The 16,489-nt window shown below is 38.8% G+C and overlaps 1 protein-coding gene across 3 annotated transcripts in view; it reads left to right on the top strand.

The window, feature by feature from the left end:
• Positions 1-16,489, top strand: part of Dcbld2 (discoidin, CUB and LCCL domain containing 2) — a 65,903-nt gene that overhangs the window by 17,661 nt on the left and 31,753 nt on the right. For all 3 annotated transcript variants that reach the window (XM_075961745.1, XM_075961755.1, XM_075961736.1), the window contains exon 3: positions 11,146-11,283. In XM_075961745.1, the coding sequence (XP_075817860.1) occupies positions 11,146-11,283 (138 nt within the window). The remainder of the gene's footprint in view (positions 1-11,145; positions 11,284-16,489) is intronic.

Genomic DNA, 16,489 nt, shown 5'->3' with positions numbered 1-16,489 from the left:
TCATTAGGATGTGCTCAGCTGATCTATGTTGCGGCTGGGCAGTTATTTCTTGTGTTCTTGAATATGCTATTAGCAGCCTCACCTTTTCTACCTGACTTCTGAGTTGCCAAACTGTGAGGTGTTTGGAATACCACACAGGATAGAAACACTGAGGGACAGGTGGCGTGTGTAATGATTGAGTCTTAAGTGGCTTTCCAGGGAATTCTGTCTCTGCTTAAGCAATCTGTATTAGAATAAGAAAAAAAGATAACTGAGTTTTGACTTAAACTTTTTGATTTTTTTTAATCCTTAATGTAAGGCGCAGAATATGTTAAATTTATCTTGTCCATATATTACAATTCATTATTTCTTAAGAAGTTTTTTTGTTCTGTTAATGTAGAATAAACTAGAAATCAGTATCTTTTTTAGGTTTGGAACAGTGGGCTACCATACCCTCTAAACACAGACTTCATAATTGATGTGTGGGTAGGCATAAATACTGGTATGTACACATTGCATCTGTTTTTTTTCTCTAACTGTATTTATTTAAAATGTTGAGTTCTTGCTGATTTTGAATCTTTACCCATTATTTATTATCTGGTTCATTCCATCCTTTTCTGTGTGTATTATAACTTCTCTCTAGGTCTCCTTGTGCTTTTGTTCAGTGCTCAAACCAGAAAATTCAGAATTGCTAAAGCTTTGTTGAGAGTGTTAAGCTTTTTTTTTAATTTATTTATTTATTAAAGATTTCTGTCTCTTCCCTGCCACCGCCTCCCATTTCCCTCCCCCTCCCCCTCCCCCAATCAAGTTCCCCTCCCTCGTCAGCCCAAAGAGCAATCAGGGTTCCCTGCCCTGTGGGAAGTCCAAGGACCACCCACCTCCATCCAGGTCTAGTAAGGTGAGCATCCAAACTTCCTAGGCTCCCACAAAGCCAGTATGTGCAGTAGGATCAAAAACCCATTGCCATTGTTGTTGAGTTCTCAGTAGTCCTCATTGTCCGCTATGTTCAGAGAGTCCGGTTTCATCCCAGGCTTTTTCAGACCCAGGCCAGCTGGCCTTGGTGAGTTCCCGATAGAACATCCCCATTGTCACAGTGTGTGGGTGCACCCCTCGTGGTCCCGAGTTCCTTGCTCGTGCTCTCTCTCTCGAGTGTTTAGCTTTTTGACACTTTCAGATGACTTTGTCCTCCACAAAGTTCATACTCAAGAACTGTACAGTAGAATTACAAAGGCGAAAGTCTCATCATGTTTTAAGTACGAACCTGGAGTGTGATCCATATGGTAGCCCTACCCTGCAGGAGAAGACTACTTAAATTTATTTGTGTGGAGTCTTCACCTGAGGAAGTGCTGTTTTCCCCGTGTTTGAAAGAAAGAAGTTTTGGTATCTCCCATAAAAGTTTATTTTTCTAGAAAAGCTTTGAGAAAGCTTTCTCAGTGTGCTATGAATGCTTCCCTGTTGCCTGGCAACAGGGCTGGTTTTACACATGACGACCCTCTGTTTTTTAGACTAACTTGGTTGTCATGGGGACTGCTCACTATCCTTACAGAAGCTATGAGCTTTAGAAGAGCCAGAACCTTCAAGCAGCACCTTTTTGGGAGATTTTATCACGAAATTCAAACAAAATGTCAAGTTCACTTTTAGCCATAAGTTTGTTGATTTTCCAGAAGATGGCTTTTTCTTGTTTGATCCTTAGAGGCAGGGTCTCAATGTAGCCCAGGTTAGCCTCTAGCCTGGAATTATTTTCCTGCTTCAGTCTCCTGTGGTGTGGGACCATGGTCTGTATTCTGTCAATTATATTTTAAATAAATGCTGATTGGCCAGTAACCAGGCAAGAAGTATAATAGGCAGGACAACCAGACAGGAAGTAGAGGTGGGTAAATGAGAACAGGAGAATTCTGAAGAGGGAAGCCCATTCCTCTGCAGTCCTCGCCCCCGCCACAGAAGAAGCAAGATGTGACTGCCTCGCTGAAAAAGGTACTGAGTCATGTGGCTAACATAGACAAGAATAATGGGCTAATATAAGTTATAGGAGTTAATAAGAAGCCTGAGCTAATGGGCCAATCAGTTTATAGTTAACATAGACCTCTGTGTGATTTCTTTGGGACTTAACGATTGTGGGAACCAAGCAGGACAGAAACCCCACCAACACTTCTGAATGCTGGAATTGTGGCATATGCTGCTAAACTGGGTTTTAGAAAATAATTTTTTTGACAAAATTACATGTATTTGTGTGAGTATATATGCTTGTATGTACTTGCATACGTGTGTGTGTGTGTGTGTGTGTGTGTGTGTGTGTGTGTGTGTGTGTGTGTGTGTGCATGCTCACAGAGACCAGAGGAAGACTTGTATGAATTTGTTTTCTTTTTCAACCATCTATAGGACCTAACCAGGTCATCAGACTTGACAAGTGCCTTTACCTTCTGGGCCATCTTGCCAGGCTTGGCAAATACCTCTTCAATCACTGTTAGTGGAAGCTTCCCAAAGGAAGGGCAGAGTCTACAGAGCTGATGGGCAAATCAGTTTCACTTAGTGAATACTTTGATCCCTCTGGATGCTGTAACCTTTGTATCGGGATGCTTTGGTCTGCCTGTTAGTGCACCTGCGTGCCACAGTAAACTGCAATTCCAAGAAAAAAAAATATTTCAGGAGGCAATTATACTTACAACCAAAGACTTTAAAACCAGCTCCCTGTGCTTTGGTTAAGTGGAGAAGTTTAAAAGTTTCAGATTTTATGTCGGTCTGGTGAAGATGGTGCTGTTTTGTGCAGAGGATGCTGGACTGGATGTAGCTGGATGGGATGGTGCTCTTGAGGAGTCAGCACTAAGGACCTTCAGAGACAGACGTGTTAGAATAATGTTAGTTACAGTGTTAGCATCATTCCCTATGTAGAAAGCTTGGAAGCGGGAATGCTAAGTTATGTCTGTGGTGTGAGCAGGTTCGGGTAACTAAAGGACATCCACTCTAAACTCAGCACACATTTCTCTACTGAGAAGAGTTTAGGGGTCACCTGTTGCTGATGTTTAGACTCCTGGACATCACCAGAGTTTTCGATGGTTGTACCAGCTTGTACCTCCCACTACTGCTGGGTACTCTCTACTTTGACTGGTGTTGCTGTCTAGACAGTGTGCCTTACAGTCGGCTTTGTGTCTCCATGGTGACTCATGGTATGCACTGCTCATGTTTGTTAACCAGGTTAACGCTTTCTTTGGTAAAGAATAGCAATTGTCCTGTACGTTTTGCATTGGTTAATCCCACCTCTCTCTTTTTTTTTCTAGTACCTCACAATATTGCTGAGGTTGCTCGGGTAGCTAGGACTGCAGACATGCTGGGTTTTGTTTGTGATCTCATTCATTTGTAGGAGCTCTATAAATGTAGTCCCGTTATGAGTTCCTTTTATCCGCGTACATTGACAATATCTACTCCCTTTCTTGGCCTGTCATTTCATTCCCTTATTGGTATACTTTGATAAACGGACATTAAAGGCAACTTAATTTAATGTAATGCATTTTGATTGTTAATTTCATTTAATGTAATGCACTTTGATTAAATTTTTTCCTTTTATGACTAACACTGTTGTATTGTATTTAATATATTTTAGCCCATTTCTTGGTTATGAGGAGTTTTCAAGGTTTCGTCTTTGTGCCATCTACAGATAGTTCCTGACTTTTTCCAGAGTTGATTTCTTTTTCTTTGTATGATGTTTGAGATAGGAGTTAAATGTAAGGGTACATTTTCACATGTAGATTTTACTCATTTTAAATGTGCAAATATCAGATCCATTCATTAAGGAAGTATGGTGAACTAACTGAGCTAACTTGTCTAATATCAAAACATAGTTACTTCCTGATATAAAAGACTGATGTTTTTAAAACAGTCATGACTGTCTTTGTAAAGGAAGGCAAATACATTCTTAGTGATCTTGTTCCATCCTTTGGAATATACTCAGTGTCTGGTTTTTACATCTCATTTTAAATGCTGTGTACCTCATAGTCTTTTGGTGTCTTAAGATAGGGTTTTCTGTGTGCTCTCTGTATAGTCTTGGCTATCCTGAAACTCTCTCTGTAGACCAGGCTGGCTTCAATATCACAGAAATCCACCTGTCTCTGCCTCTTGAGTGCTGGGATTGAAGGTGTGCACCACTACCTCCTGGCTTCTATTTCAAAAAAGAAAAAATCTTACTTATGACACCCTCCTCTGAAGGTGGGTCTTTATCCAAGTTGCTCTAGCTAAGGAAATATTTCTTTTTAAAAATCAGCTTTTCAGACACAGTATGAGAGAGATCTATAGGCAAACTTTTCATAACCCATCTGCCAGTTCCCAAACTGACATGGAGACTCATTTTTTACACATCCTGATTCCCCTGCATCTGACCCACGACCCTCTGACTCTGCCCATCTTCCCAGTGTCTTTTTTCTGGTTTTCTTCCCTAACCTTATCCTATCCAGCTATTGGGCCAGTCAGCTTCTTCATTAAACCAATGACAGTGACATATAGTCACACACTATAAAGGAATAGTCCATATTTCCCCCTTTTGTCTAATTAAAAAATGTTTTAACTTTAACATAGTAAAATTATATACAACAAAAACAGTTAATAAATAAGAATTATAGTTACAATATCCAGTCCATTTGTATATGGCAAAATCTGAAAAAAATATTCTATTATCAATATTATCTTTGTGAGTCAAGAGTTTTATAACTAATTTACCTTTTATCATAATTAAGAAAAACTGTGTGTCTAATTATTTACTCTTTAACTCTTATCAAAGACCCCAGTAGATTGAAATATTAACTAACAACAGGGATGTCTGGCTTCATCCTAGGTTCTTCCATGATGCTGGGGAATCCAGCTTTGCCCTACAGGCCTGGTATACCTGACAGACATTTCTGAGAAGCAAGAAATTTTTAATGTTTTTATTGAGTTATATATTTTTCCCCTCTCCCCTTCCTTCCTCTCCTCCCCTTCTACCTTCTCCTATGGTTCCCATGCTCCCAATTTACTCAGGAGATCTTGTCTTTTTCTACTTTCCATATAGATTAGATCTATGTACGTCTCTCTTAGGGTCCTCTTTGTTGTCTAGGTTCTCTGGAGTTGTGATTTGTAGGCTGGTATTTCTTTGCTTTATGTCTAAAAGCCTCTTATGAGTGAGTACATATGATATTTGCATTTCTGGGTCTGGGTTACCTCACTCGATATGGTGTTTTCTAGCTTTATCCATTTGCCTGCAAATTTCAAGATGTCATTATTTTTTTCTGCCGTGTAGTACTCCATAGAACTACATGTAAATATACCACATTTTTCTTATCCATTTTTCAGTTGAGGGGCATTTAAGTTGTTTCCAGGTTCTGGCTAAGAGAATTTTGAAGGACTGATTTGTCGTATTGGCAAAGTCTGGCAGTTGCTTTCTATTGGGTCGTGCTGATCCAGTTTGGATAGTATTCTGTCAGCAATTGAGGTAAAGGCAGGGTTTTTGCCCTAATGCCTAGCTTTTGCCATAAGAAAGGCAAACTCCATATGAAGTTTCTTTGATATCTATTATCTTCTCTGAAATAAATTCACGCTGCCAGGAGCAGACATATCTCACTGTCAAGAAGAGTCTTACATTATTAAAACATTTTACATGCCATATTCTGTAGGCCTTTAAGTGTTTGAAGATCACCTATCTAAATATATCTGTTTAACCTTGAAAACGTGCCTAACATTACTGCTTATTATAGATGGCTAACAGCTAACCTGTATTTCTTAATTAATACGTTACATTTTACATGAGTTGCATAAGCAACTCCAAACGAGTAGAAACATGCGTATAGTATAGAAAAATAACCTAAAATTTGTATTAATAAACCAAAGTCCATACTAATGTAAAATATTTTGAGATTAATAGATGTTTTTAGGACTGAAATGGATTCAATAATCTACCCTTTTTTCTCACATTCCTATATCATATCCCCCATTTATTCCTTTAGAAGGAGATCTTTGGATTTAACTCTTTTGTTTAGCTTGGTTTTTTACTAAGACCAATAAAACTTTGTTATCACCCCCCCCCTTTAATAGTGATAATAAACACCCATAACCCATCTTTTGTGAATATGGGCATTGTTTTCTAGACTCCCTCCTCTTGTCTTTGGGCACTGTTATCTTTGTGGGAACCTTGAGAAAATTGGGATAATAATGAAGTCTAGGCTGGAGTAGTCTGTGAAGTTGGACCATCTCAGCCAGCAGGCTTGAAGTTATTTTAGATGCAGAGTTTTGAGTAGACAGAAACAGGGGGCATTTTGAAATGCTGGATCATTTGGGCCATCTGTTTTCATTGGTGTTTGGGCCCCTCATTCTGGAAGTACATATTTTCATTTACTTATTTATTTATTTATTATTTTTCTCTGCTCTCCACTCTTTCTCTCCCCTCCCCTTCTGTTCTGCCCCATGGTTCCCATGCTCCCAATTTATTCAGGAGATTTTGCTTTTTTCTACTTGCATGTAGATTAGACCCATGTATGTCTCTCTTAGGGTCTTCATTATTGCCTAGGTTCTCTGGGATTGTAGTAAGCTGGTTTTCTTTGCTTTATTTCTAAAAGCTACTTATGAGTGAGTACATATGGCATTTGTCTTTCTGGGTCTGGGTTACCTTACTCAGTATGATGTTTTCTAGATCCATCCATTTGCCTGCAAATCTCAAAATGCCCTTATTTTTTTTCAGCTGTGTAGTTCTCCATAGGGCTACATGTAAATGTAGCACATTTTCCTTATCCATTCTTCTGTCAAGAGGCATTTAGGTTGTTTCTAGGTTCTGGCTAGGACAAACAATGCTGCTATGAACATAGCTGAGCACATCTCCTTGTGGTATGATTGATCATCCTTTAGGTATATACCCAAAAGTGGTATTGCTGAGTCTTGAGGAAGGTTGTTTCCTAATTTTCTGACTGATATCCAAAGGAGCTGTACCAGTTTGCACTTTCACCAGCAATGAAGGGGTGTTCCCTTTACCTCACATCCTCTCCAGCGTAAGGTGTCATCAGTGATCAAAACATGTGTAAGATGGAAACTCAGAGTGTTTGGATTTGCATTTCTCTAATGGCTAAGGATGTTGAACAATTTTAAAGTGTCTTTCAGCCATTTTAGATTCCTGTTGAGAGTTCTGTTTAGGTTTGTGCCCCCCCTTTTTTTTCCTGGATTATTTGTTCTTTTGATGGCCAATATCTTGAGTTCTTTGTATATTTTGGAGATCAGTCCTCTGTCTGATGTGGGGTTGGTGAAGATCTTTTCCCATTCTGTAGGCTGTCGTTTTGTCTTGTTGATCGTGTCCAAATAAATCAAAGACCTCAACATAAAGCCCACACTGAACCTCATAGAAAAGAAAGTGGGAAGTACACTTGAACGCATTGGCACAGGAAACCACTTCCTAGGTATAATCCCAGTAATACAGACACTGAGAGAAACAATTAATAAATGGGACCTCTTGAAACTGAGAAGCTTCTGTAAAGAAATACATAAATTTTTAAAAGTAACATTCATTACAAGTATGGAATATGTGGTGTGCACAAGTCAGATAAAGATGAGTCTTTTGTTTTATGTTTATTTTAGGCAGGTAAAATATATGTTAGTTTCTTATAGTTCTTCTAAGTTTCTTCGTTTTGTTTTGTTTTTTTTTTTATGTCTGTAGCCCGGATTTCAGGGGGTTCTTCTCCCAACCAAACTTGATTTTCTTTAAACCAAAATGAATTCATAGCTTCTCATTTTCTGTAGAAAAAAAAGCATAACCTTTTCCCATAAAGAAACATACCTTTTGATCTAAATTTAGAAATCAAGATATTTTTAAATATATGGGTTGATTTACTCTAGCAGTTTTTATAATTCAATGTGTCTTAGCGCAGCTATCACTTCTTTATTTAGCAATCAGAAAATCCAAAGACAACACAATAGCATACAGAACCCAGACTCTGTGTATATTTTATCTTTACATGGCTTTTTAAATGTTACTCTACTCTTTTTATAAGGACTTCATTGTTTTAAAAGTATTTTTATATTTTTATTACTGTTTATACCGTTTCTTTTTCTTTTCTTTCTTTCTTTTTTTCTTTTTTTCTTTTTTTTTTTTTTTTTGGTCTCTGAATCCTATATGAAAACGGTTATGTTTCTACAGTCTACACAGCTGGATAGAAATTCACAACATGAACCAGGCATCTGGAATAAATGGGTGGAAAAGCCTGGGCACTGGAAAGATAACAGCACTGTCATGATGTAAATGGTACAGAAGACAATATGCAGGGAGAGGCTTGTGGAAAACTGGAGTGTGACTTACTGTTTCAAAGATATCCCTTAGGTGTAACCACTGTTTGCTTTTTGAAATCTTTTTCTAAAAGTCCCATATAATGATAAAAAGGGTCGTTTTAAACCAATTATCACTTCCTGGGTGCAGTTCTCCCCATGTAGGTTTGCACAGGTAAGGCATGCAAGGGTAGCATTGTTACACACTCAGAGAATGCATACCAAAGACAAGCCAGAATGTTTGCCAGTTTGGTCAAGGGTGAGGCTGGTGATGGGCACAATCACAGGCTGTTGATGGAGGAAGGTCATTGGTTAAATAAAAAGAAACTGCTTGGCCCTCATTGGTTAGAAGATAGGTGGGAGGAGTAAACAGAACACTGGGAGGAAGAGGAAGTGAGCTCAGACTCGACAGCTCTCCTCTCGGGAGCAGACGCCTCAGAGAGACGCCATGCTCCCCGCTCCCGGGAAGATGCACGCGATGAAGCTCTGACCCAGGATGGACTTAGGCTAGAATCTTCCCAGTAAGCGCACCTAGCTGTGCTACATAGAATATTAGAAATGGGCTAGTCTAGGTGCGAGAGTTAGCCTAGAAGAGGCTAGATAGAAATGGGCCAAGCAGTGATTAAAAGAATATAGTGTCCATGTAATTATTTCAGGGCATAAGCTAGCCGAGCAGGCGGCCGGGGTGCTGGGAACGCAGCCCCGCCGCTCATATTACTACAGGCTGTCAATGTGGGAAGAAGGGGGCACCAGACACTTGACCCTCACAGTCCTGCTTCCAAGCACTGCCAGCTTCCTTCCTGGTGAAGGAGTAATGTGTGGGAGCAAAACAGATGGGGCGAGGGAGAGATGGAGAGATTACTTAGTGTAGCTGTCTACATATGCTGGAGCTCAGGAAGAAAATGCAAGCCCAGAAGGATGACCTAGTGGACAGGGAGTGCAGCAACTGTCTATATACCCTGGGGGGAGGGGAGGCAGTGTCTGCTTCATGAACCTTGCTCTTAGGGTATAAGCAAAGAGATGTTAGTGTAACAAGTGTGCTATGGGATGAACTATCAGATAGTCATTTCTCAGCTTTCTAGAAGTCCTAAGTCTGAGGTTCAGAGCCAATAGATTGCTGTGTGGCAAGGCCACTTTCTGGTTTCGGTTGTGGTCTTCTGTTCCCTCACATGGTCCTTTTCTCAAGGTATGATTTTTGTCATGAAACCTCTACTCCCACAGCCTCCCTCTTACAAAGGTCTACTTCAAATACTGTCACAGTAGGACTAAGGTTCTCAGCGTAAGAATTTGGGGAGGATGCAATAGTCGTTCCGTAACAAAAACAAAGGTTCTGGACTGACTTTACCAGTACCTTGTAGTGTCAGTTTCAGTGATCAAGATATCTACGTGATTTTCCAGTTTTCAGTTGTTGAAGGAGGGAGTCTGTGATCTGGGGTTTTTTTTTTTGCATAAAAATGGTTAATTCATTTATAGCTGATAATTCCACTCAATAAAAGATTGTGTTTCTCTTATGAGCCCTGTTAGCTATGTTTTAAATATCACCAAATTAGCCTATCTTTAAGTTGTCTGCTTTGACGAGCTTGCACACAAAAGTGCAGCTGCATAGACGTCACTAGCGTACAGGTCTGGAAATTGCAGGCCATATCTACAGTTCCCCATGTGCCCAGTGGAAGTGCATTTCTCATTTATTCCTGGTTCCAGGCAGCTACCAATCTGCTTTGCACTGCTAATTTTGTCATTTTGTTTGCCTTTTCTAGAGGCATCATACAATGGCTTCTCTTATTTAGCATGCTATCTTTGAGATTTGTCCATGTTGCAAATAGCCTGTACTCATATATTAACATTGTGTTCCTCCCTGTGGCTGTATACCTCATTAGGTATTAGTTGATCAAATCGAATGGTTTTCGTTTGAGGCTGAATGAGTAGTGAATGACCATTTGTAGCCTTTCTGTGGGTGTAGCTTCTTTTTTCCTGCATAGAAAACTTTTATAAATTACCAAGCTGTCTCAAGTTTGTGTATTTCATATTTCTGCCATCCATACATGAAGTTCTGACTTTCCCAATGCTCTCTGATACTTAATGTGTAGTCTATACTATTGACTGCAGCCATTCATCAGAGTATGCAGTGATACATCCATATAGTTTAATTTCATTTCTCTAAGGATGAATGATATCGCATTACATTGATCTTTTTCAAATAGTATTGTTGCCACAGCTTGAAACAATTTTTGGAACTCTGTATTCCAGATTTGCTGGTACCATTACCAGCCACATAAGGAAATCTATTTTATTGCCTATTGGTGCCTATTTTGCTTCAATGCTTTCTCTCCCTCTTCTTTCGTAGTTTACTTAGACTTTACTAGGTGTTACATGTGTGCTATACATTGAATATATATGTCTGACTTCAAGGCCAAGACTATGGGTAGAAATTTAAGCTACTGAGTGTCGAGATCTTAGTTGAGACAGAAAGGATCTAATAATCCACAGAGAGAAAACTGAGTGGGTCCCACTTGAGGAAATTTGAGGAATGTGCTGAGGTGCGGAATCTAGGAGGTCTTGAAGGAACCTTGTAAACATTCTGCTGGCTAATCACTTACTTGCAGTTATCACGCTGTCTGGAATGCCTGTTTCTAAAACTATTCCACTATTGTTTAAAGAGCATATATGTGTGTTTATAGAAATTGAATCTCTAAGTTCAGTGGAAATCGGTAACATTTTTTCTTTTGAATCATTTAAATAATTATTACTTGCCATTTAGTTTTTCCCCCAGAATAATATGATTTTCTAACCTAAGTTTTACTGATTTCATTAGTCTAGTACATCGTTTGCTATTGTTATGTACAGTACAAATACTAACTTTATGAGAGTCACATCAAATACATGCTGTTTTTTCATTCCTAGGCAAATACTGCGGTCTGAGTTTACAAATGAATGGGTCAATTGAGTCCAAAGGCAGCGAAGTCACAGTGCTGTTCATGAGTGGAATCCATGCTTCTGGACGGGGATTCTTGGCTTCATACTCAGTTATAGATAAACAAGGTAATTTTTGTCTTATACTGTAGCTCCCACATTTTGTCATTTCTTACAGCAAGAAGGAAAATATTCAAATACCTGTTATCTGACATTGGAGTAGAACAGGAAACTGAACAACTAATAATGCCCAAGAAACCAGAAGGGTCAGGATCTGCATTCTGAAAAGTGTCTGTATTAATTTCTGTCTACGTACTTTCATTTCCTTGGTTAAAAAAAGAAAACCACTAATTTTTCACTTTTGTGATGTCAGAACACAAACTGTCATAATTTTAAAAGAAATCTGTGAAACGTTGAGGTAAAGTGTATCAACTTAAAGGTTTATTATCTATAAGTTACAATTTCACAATTCTATTCCAAAGGCCAATTGTTTACAAAGACTTGGCCCTCATATTACCAAGAGTTCCCTGCGAATGCTGAGATGGAACATAATAATGATTTTCTTATTGTTAGTGTTTAGGATCTGAAAGGGGTTGATGTTAACAGCAAAGGTATTAAATAGAATAAAATCTAAAATTTAGTTGACTCTCTGTCATGAAATGCATTACCTGTATGTGATCTGTCAAGTGCTTTTACTACTGTGGCTTGTATCTCATCTCTGTTATTCAAGGCACTGTGAAGAGGACTTCTCAGAAGTGGTGTTATTGGAAGGATTATGAAAACAGGCCTTTGCATTAGAAAATAGACGATTGTTCTTATGTTCAACAGTAAATATTCTAAGTTGGCCATTTAAATGTAAATATTAGCTTTTGCTTCAGGCCATTTGGATGAAAAACTATCAAGACCCTCCTAGGTATGAGACTGTTGAGCTCTGGAACCACTGAGGGCACTGCAAGCAATCCCTCTTAAGCTAGGGTGACTTTAAGATGAATACTGTTTCCCTAAAAGTGTCATTTAGAACTTTTACATGAAGGAAAGAGCTGTGTCTACTTGGAAGGGAATCTACTTTCTCATAGATTGTAAACCATGGGCAAGATGGGAAGCTAACAAACTCAGAGACAATGAGAAAGGTTTAGTTCATTTGAATGAAATAATGTGGGAAAAAGAATTAGAAGTGTAAAGTTAGATGAATGGATGTTTTGACAGAGTATGAAAATTAAGACGAGTTATGTCACGGGAAGGGCACTAGGTATATCTCAATTGATACTGGTTTCTGGTTGGGTGTGGGAACTCACAATGTAATCTAGCACTCTGGAAACTGAAGCAGGACAGGAGGATCACAAATTTTGAGGCCAGATGGCCCTCTTTCAAAAGCCAAAATTAAAAATAAATAAATAAACAAGCAAATAAATAAATCAGCAAGCAAGCCTGCTTCTGTGTGTGCCTGCCAGATAATCTCTGTCGTGTGAGTTCCCCGCCATGGGTTCTGTCGGTGGGATGTCTATAGACAAGGCACAGAGACACAGCATCACCCCCACCCTGCATTATGAATACATATTTCCATTTCCCCACTGTCTAGTCGGTGGAGTAAAGAACACAGACGTAAGAACTCTCTTGCTTTCAACACATGCTGTGAGCGTCTCAGGTTGACAGGTGAGAAGGTTAAAAAAATGGCAGTTGGTTGTACTTACTTACCTGAAGTTTCATGGGTTTAAATTCTCATTTTGATTCCTATTTCCCAGTTTTATCCTTCTACTGATCAAGCTCGGGGTTCCTGGAAAATAAAATGTCTGCTGTTTTATTATAAAAGGCGCTTTACATTAAGTGTTCAAATCATGGGTTGTTGTTTCTCCCTTGGAAACTTGATGTCCTTACAGTAAAGTTCATTAAAGAATTGACCTCAGATGTTGTCAGCGATCTCACACAGAGTCAGCACAAATGAGAGACAGACTTTAGCAACTTCTTGATACTAACCCATCCCAAAGTGACAGTCTTGAGAAATGCCATTTCCCAGCTGATTTCCAGTGTCATGGTTTTTTGTCATGCCCTGTCCAATTTGTCAGGCATTTGTTTAATTTGACTGAAGGTAGTTGGCTAAGACACATTCTAGGAAACACTGGTTGAGTTTCTTACTGCTTCTTGGGTGGCCTCTCAGTCACATTTTTTTTCTAGTAACTCATTTGTTCAGAGGCTGTTTGACTTTGGTTGAGATTTCTGTTTCCATCCAGGAAATTTAACTGCCACTATGAATTCCTGAAATATCTGGAAGGATCATTGCTACATGTCCCTCACTTAGGAGTCTAGTTGAAATTTAGAGTAAAGGGGATTAAAATGTGTGAACAGCGTTGCTTCAGCAGCTATGTCTTCTTTTCTTATACTCTCCCACAAAGATTTGCTAATGCTATGTTGTATGTTAAACTACACACACATATATACCTACATACATGCATACATACTATATATATTATGTATAGGGTCATGGTTTTATATAAGATATATTTTATATCAGAGTCCATGCAAAGTTCTGTTTCTTGCCATTTTCTGCTCTAGATTGGTAGAATGACCTGACTAGGATTGTGTTGTGTTAATGTTAGTTTCTCTTTGTTGCTCTCTGAGAAGTAGATAGAAGAAAAATAAGATAGTTGTGCTCTCTGAGAAGTAGATAGAAGAGAAATAAGATAGTTGTAGGAAGGCCAGTGAAGAGGCTGTTAGAAGAGACCAGATGGTTAAATTCAGAGGCCGTGTGATACAATACTAAAGTAATGTCCATTTGTAAAGACTTAGACTCACTTTGAGACACACTTCAAAGAATTAGGATTCATTTTCCTTGTAATTTAAACTATAACAAGAGGCTTTACTCATGGTGAAGTTCTCTTGAATGGCATCCAGAGTTATCCATGCCCAGGTCATGCTGGGACCTTTTCCTAGCATCCTCTTTATGTTTGTTTCTTGTTTTTAAAACATCTCGGGGTGTTATCCCCTTCCTTGTTACTTTTAAATTATTGGTGAGTAGTAGTTAACATCCTATATATAAAGGATGGTATATATTTTTTTCTTTGACATCAAAAGAAGAATCATATCTACTGTGAAAAAACAGGTTCCCGTTTTCTGCCTTTGGTGGCAGGCAAACAGAAATGCTTAGGGTGGGGGCACTGCACAGCCTGAGAGAGACGTGTGAGTTACTTCTCTGTGATAAAATACCATGGCCAAAACAACCTGAAGAAGAAAGGGTTTATTTGGGTTTAGGTTTCCAGAAGAACAAGGACAAAGTGCATGGTGACAGAGCAGAGGTAGGGCAGCTAGAACTGGAAGCTGAGAGTCTACATTCACCACCTTTGAAGGAGAAAGGCATTTGTTTTAGCTAACACTTCCAAGTTGCTGCAGACATGAAGCAGAGAGAGCACAGTCAAAATGGCACAAGTCTTTAAACTCCCAGAGCCTGCCTTCAGTGACATTCCTCCTCCAAGTTCAGAGTTGTTAAAACAGCATCTCCAACTGGGGACCAAGTATTCAAATGCCTGCGACTGTGGGGGAGGGGGGCATCATTTAAACCAGCCGGCCATCAGGGCATTGCTACTGTAAATTGGCATAATCACATCCAGTTCCAGCTGGGCTTTCTGAAAGCATGCGAGCCCTTGAGGCATGAGCAAACATGATCAAGCACTGATGAAAACTCCTGAGGTCTAACCAGCCTCGCAGAGTTCGGGACTCAGTAACTCAGATCTTTCGGTCAAGCTTGATAATAAATGCTACTATTTTCATAAATAAATTTCAATTTAAAAACACCATTTAGAGTTGAAGAGATGGCTCAGCAGTTAAGCACACTTCTTATTTCAGAAAACTCCAGGTTGATTCCCAGCCTCCACAGTGACTCATAAATGTTTCTAATTCCAGTTCCAGGTGATTCAACACTCTTCTGAGACCCCAGGGCAACGGGCATGCATAGGATTTACATAGATACAAGCAGGAAAAACACTCGTACACCTAAATTTAATTAAAAACAGCATTTAATTGGACTTCAAAAATAAAATGAATTTTGCAGATGTTTGATCTAAATTTCTGTTTTTGAATCTCTTCAACCCTGGCCAGTTTCTAGAAGGATTCTCAGCAGTGGATTTTAGACATTTTTGCTATGTACCAGTGAACTTACATATGCATTGAAATCTTCAAATCCTTCAAGGCAGCATTCATTTGTGTGTTTCATGACTGGTGTGGGGGTGGTTAGATACAACCAAGATTGGAAAATGGTAATTTTATAGTTTTAGAAAATATTTAGGCACATTTCAGAAAATATCAAATCAAAACTTTAAAAAAAAAAATACCACATTATTTAAAGGAAATACTAAAGGTCTTGCCAGCCAAGAATTTTGGAATAGACAGCCTAAATTTGCCTTTATTTTTCTGGAGGAAATTAGTAAACAGCAAATTTCTTGTGACACAGAATGATCCCATGTGGATATGCATTTTCTTCTCAGTGTGAACTCACAAACACATGTCCGTTTGCTGCCTCCACTTTAGAATTTGCTGACAGTGTACCTAAGACTTCTGAACAGCTGGGCCTGAAAACATCCATTTGAGGGTCACTGCTGCAGTATGTTGAAGTATTTTTAGAATCAACACCAATGTTATAAAAATTTTCTGATTGTTACTGTCTTTAACTACTATTTTTGTGAATGTTTCCATTTCTTTCATTTTCCATCATATTATGTAAACTTGTGACACACAGGACAGAATAGATAGGTTGTTTTTTTTTCTGATGGAGTTTGAGTTTCTGTTGCTGATTAATTTTTTTTCTTCTATGTGAAATGTTTTTGGTTTTGAATGTAGGGTGTGAGTTTTTCAGATCATTTGCTGCCTGGACAGCAGTGATGACACAGAATCTGTTTTGTGTCAGATTTGACTTTTAGCCCCATTTGTGGTTTCCACGCTATGTTTTTAGTTTTTACTGTTTTTGTATCTGACACACATTTTAAAAATTTGAATCTGCCATGCGGTGGTGGCACATGGCTTTAATCTCAACACTTGGGAGGCAGAGGCAGGCGGATCTCTAAGTGTTAAAGGCCATCTAGGTCTACAAGAGCTAGTTCCAGGACAGGCTTCAAAGCTACAGAGAAACCCTATCTTGAAACCCAAACCAAAACAAAGGAAATAAATAAACTAAACTTTGAATCTATTGATTGACTCTTGGTAAAGTTTCCCTTTGATTTCTAGCTCCAGATGAGCCCGTATTTACAAGCCAATGAACAATGATCACACAGTCAGGTGTGTTATATAAATAACGTACTGAAAACAACTATATTTTGATGCTAATTTAGACAACAAGCATATTTTTGAG

Source organism: Microtus pennsylvanicus, chromosome 1 (assembly GCF_037038515.1).
Source record: "Microtus pennsylvanicus isolate mMicPen1 chromosome 1, mMicPen1.hap1, whole genome shotgun sequence".
In the NCBI taxonomy this organism is placed as follows: Eukaryota; Metazoa; Chordata; class Mammalia; order Rodentia; family Cricetidae; genus Microtus; species Microtus pennsylvanicus.
This window is presented reverse-complemented; position numbering and strand designations above follow the sequence as displayed.